The following is a 4686-nucleotide window of genomic DNA, read 5'->3' as shown; positions in this document are numbered from 1 at the left end:
CAAGTACTTATTAAATATATTAAGATGTTATCTAACTAGAGCACAAAATCACAACTTTTTTAACTTTTACAAAACACCATTCATGCGCTTATGCTGCGATATAATAACGCAAATCCGGTAATGCCGTTAGTTCCATATACCACTAATGATCAGTCGGTGATCAAGGTATAATTTGGTTTAGCTGAAAAAAAAACTTTTAGTCGGGTAATAACCAGTACTTATCTCTACATACAAGTTTTACAAATTGATAAAGAGATAACTCCACAGGATCCAAGAATGAGGGCACCGCCACAAACGAACGTTAAAACGTGCCCATAATACTCTGAGTTAGGAAATGTTTTGTGTCTAAAAATTTACGTGTCAATTACATGGCCCTAACGTATGGTTCTTACAAATCTTGTATCACAAAGACTGCAATTCCATTAGATAATTTGTCTGTAAAACACATGATGCCGTACACAAATGCTCCACTTCCCGTTTTATCACCGATGGCGTCGGTCGTCACGCCCAAATTGGTAACCAATACGATGGCACTGGCACATCCTATAAACAGGAATTTTAGATTCATGCCAAATTATTTCTATCTAGGACTACCAAAAAGTAATGCTACGGCGTAGATCTCATAAAAGGTAAAGGTGGGTGTATGAGATCGCAAATTAATCCATCCACATCCTACTAAACCTATAACAGCACCCATAACGTAAGCGACCTGCAATTTTAGGTTGTAGGACTTAAACAGTCAATGAGACCTACAAACCTTCCTACCCAAATATTTATTTAAGGTTCCAACAAAGAACGACGTGCATAAACTTCCCAAGTATATCACCAACGGGATTTTGGCAAGCGCACTGGCAGCCATAGTCAAAGTTTCGTGTAAATACAGCGGAACGAACACTTGAGTCAAATTTATATACAGCATAGTTGACATATAAACTACTGCGGCCTAAACAAATCTTATCAGCAAAATCTTAGAACTTTTCACGAGGTACCTACTTACTTGGTAGTACCGTACTTTTTGTAGTATTTGGCCAACTCCCAAACTTATCTGCTCCGTTGCGTGATGATCGTCAAATCTTGAACTATCTTCATGAACAAAAACATGATATATGATTGTGCAGAGTATTCCTACACTCAAACCTGACCAAACGATTATCTGAAAATCGGGAGCATCAGATGTACTAATGCGGCGCTCAGTGCCATCTTCACAGCGAAAAACCACCCAAGAAACAAAGTAGACTAATACGTTCGAAATGACAGTGAAGCAGTAACTGCAAATTTCAATCTAGTATACGAGTCACTTTTGTCAGAAACATACCGGGTGGCTGCCAATTTGGTGCGCTGGTGCTCATCGGCAGTAAGTTCGGGCATAATCGATAAATGAGCAATTTGTACGGCAGCCCATCCGAATTGAAATATCACAATAAATACAGCGAAATAAAACAGCTGAACGTATCTGTTGCTGTCTGGATTGACGCATGGTAAAAATATAAACGGGAACGCTCCCAAGACGCAAATAGTGCCTACAAATGTTATTAACAAAAGTCACCGAACATACGATTTACCTATTAAATGCCAAATTTTTCTCTGTCCGTATTTACAAATCCACAGTGTGTCCCTTTGATCCGATTGATACCCAACAAACGGGTTGGCGATAGCGTCTGCTACCTGAATCATTTGGGTTGACGGCAATGAAAAATGTCATAGATTTTACCTGTCCCACTAGCAACAAGAACCCGGCTTCCCAATTATTAAATTCCAAAACTAAATGCAGAAAAACCAGTAGATAGGTAAACCACATTGACGAACATATATCGTTGAGTACATGTCCAACCCCAAAAGCTAATTGTAGTCGAAGCGGGAGTTTTTCATTTTCTTGAATAAGACCAGTCGTTTCATCACTCATGGTTTACCTATTCCCACATTGATGCCCACGTATTACTAAACTTCTTGAAACCATCTTAACCTAATTGGTATTTAAACTGTGTTATCTCTAACGTTAGCAATAAACGACGATTTACTGCAAGTTTAATAGATGTGGATACTAATAGTAGAATAAAAAACGCATATATAAGGATGTTATCTGATCTGCGTTGACCCGGATAATGTTTGCAACAAGCATAATTAAATGTTTCTTCAGCGTATACCAAAAAACCTTCATATTCTGATTAAAGAGTATTTAAGGTCTTTGAAAAGAATGGAAAAATTCAATAAGCATACCTAAAGGTAGCTAACGTAAATTTTTCAGCACAACAATAGTAAAATTTTTCTTTTGAAGATGTACTTTTCGGTAGCTTTTCATCAAAAACCAAGTCCACTGCCATTTATTATTTCCTTAATACATCTGAGACCGTTTTGACCTGAGGGCATCTGTAATTAACGTGTTTCGAATTTAATCGTGATGCAATAAACAATTAATAATATAAGGTTATTTATGAAATAATGATTAGAAGCTCTCGGAACAATTCCAAAATACTCGTGTAATGTACCTCAAATTTGAAAGCCATATGCTCGGGGTTTAATTAGTGTTGCAGAGATAATTAACGGCTGTTAACTTAGAAACCGAAAAAATTATATGTGCAAACCATCCCGTTCCAATATAAAGGAGATTTTCCTACCTAAGTTTTTTTTAAATTTCTCTTGAGAAGCAATTTAACCGTAATAATATCACCGCGGTGTTCCTTTTACTTCCGGTTCTTTATTGAATTTCTGTATTACTGTTCTTTGAGTAAGTAATCCGGAGCCACCTCGTGGAGTAACCAAAAACCGCTGCCATGCTGTGTGGAACAGCTAGAAGGCGCTCGTTGATTTAAGCCTGGTGAAAAGAAGCTGTGTCTTTTTTAATTTTATTTTGCAATCACAGTAACCGCGTTCGACGCATAAAACCTTTTACTCTTTGCAGAATTTTTTCTTGTGGTCTTCCCCTTGAATGCGGCTGCATGGACAGGGAATTGTAAATAGCGTTCGCGATAACAATAGCGACAAACTGAGACCTTTTATGTTCCATTATCGACACAATAAAAAAATTTGTTGTGGCTAGCCTGTGCTAGCCACAGCAAATTTTTTATATCACCCACATACCTGCGCATGCGCGATTCTGCCCTTTTATGTCTAAAAGGGGTTTACACGGGTTGATTTTTGCCGCACGACACAGCCGCTCGGCAAAACCGATCGCCTAAAGGTCAAGTCAGCTAGACCGCAAGTGACTAAAATCGCTTTTTTCAAAGTAGACTAGCATCCGGCTATTCGCAGTGCGGGAACCGGCAGTATGCGGCTGGTAGCATATGCTCAATATTGTCGACGGAAATGACCTAGCCGCCTGCGCGTTTAGTCAATTGTGTAAATGAGGTGGCGATGCGGCTTTGTGGGGCGATTTGTGAAGCGATTAATCGCACGGCGAAAATTGAACTATGTAAATACCCTAGTAATTCCCCAATGCAATATCTCCCTTATGGGGTATTTACATGGGTCAATTTTCGCCGTGCGATTAATTGCTTCACAAATCGCCTCACAAAGCCGCATTGCCACCTCATTTACACATTTGACTAAAATCGCAAGCGACTAGGTCATTTTCGTCCAAAATGTTGAGCAGATTTTAGTTACCAGTCGCATTCTGCCGATCCCCGCACGGCAAAAAAGTCGGATTCTAGTCTACTTTGGAACAAGCGATTTTAGTCACTTGCGGCCTAGCCGAATTGACATTTAAACGGTCGATTTTCGCCGTACGACAACGCCGCACGGCAAAGGTAATGTGCGTAGAGCAAATGATACTGTTAAAATTACTAAAGAGTCAAAAACAGACCTATCTCCTCCCTTAGTGCCACCAAATAATACTTAGTTACCCTTTGGTGTTACCAAAAATCTTGTGAGACTTTGGGAAGGGTTACTTTTATAAAACACTGCCGATGCCGTGTACCGTGTAGCCACGTATTGGAGAAGCAAAACACGTTTGGAAGTGCAAAAATCACAATTACATCACTGTATCAATCTTCTGCCAATGTTACTTACTGTATATTTTCGCAATAAAGAAGACTTGCTAGTCGATCAGGTGCCAGCTGATCTAGCTGCTCTCCGCAGAGAGACAATTTTAGTCCAAGTAAACCAACCGAAAAAACTACCTCAAAGACTCCAAATCATTTAAATAGTACCACAGATGAAATTGGATTGTGAATTAATCGAGTCATCTGATCACACCAGTCATTTTGACACTGGCCTCTGTTTGAATTGGAAATGGGGCGGACTCGACAGGTTCTCAAAATGGAACACGCAACTAGCCATACAGTATTGTAACGTAAATTTCATTACGTGGTTTTATTTATTTACAATTAACTAACAATACATTATTTATAACATATAACAGTAATTATTATTTATCACTTACAATTTATAACATAACACTAGCGCATCAAACTGATGTAGAAACACAATTCGATTTTCTTTATAGCAAACAACATCCTTTCTGTGTCTTCGAGCGCTTCAAGACGCTTTAGAATGTTCGACAATAAACATGTCTTGTTTCCATGAAAGATTGCGTCACATCCACCTTCGTTCTTTATCACCGATTACAAATCTTTCATGTAGCAGTTACGTGTTGACGTTTTTCACACTCCGAATCAATTACTCATTTGCTTTTTAATAAGTTTATTAATGAAGCAACGCAGGTAACAAACTGAAGCTTAGAAAAAGGTG

At 38.7% G+C, this 4686-nt stretch overlaps 1 protein-coding gene across 1 annotated transcript; it reads right to left on the bottom strand.

Annotated features, from left to right (window-relative positions):
- On the bottom strand, window positions 1-1985 carry LOC116164472 (major facilitator superfamily domain-containing protein 12-like). The gene is made up of 9 exons (XM_031478658.1): window positions 1712-1985; window positions 1563-1665; window positions 1316-1520; window positions 998-1268; window positions 758-943; window positions 595-709; window positions 393-543; window positions 233-345; window positions 1-181 (listed from the first exon to the last, which is right to left on the bottom strand). The coding sequence occupies exons 1-9, from the start codon at window positions 1901-1903 to the stop codon at window positions 150-152; spliced, it is 1368 nt and encodes a 455-aa protein (XP_031334518.1). The 5' UTR covers window positions 1904-1985; the 3' UTR covers window positions 1-149.
- Between the last annotated feature and the right edge of the window lie 2701 nt (window positions 1986-4686).

Source organism: Photinus pyralis, unplaced genomic scaffold (genome assembly GCF_008802855.1).
Source record: "Photinus pyralis isolate 1611_PpyrPB1 unplaced genomic scaffold, Ppyr1.3 Ppyr1.4_LG2, whole genome shotgun sequence".
In the NCBI taxonomy this organism is placed as follows: domain Eukaryota; kingdom Metazoa; phylum Arthropoda; class Insecta; order Coleoptera; family Lampyridae; genus Photinus; species Photinus pyralis.
Note: the sequence above shows the minus strand (reverse complement) of the source record. Positions and strands in the feature narration are given on the sequence as shown.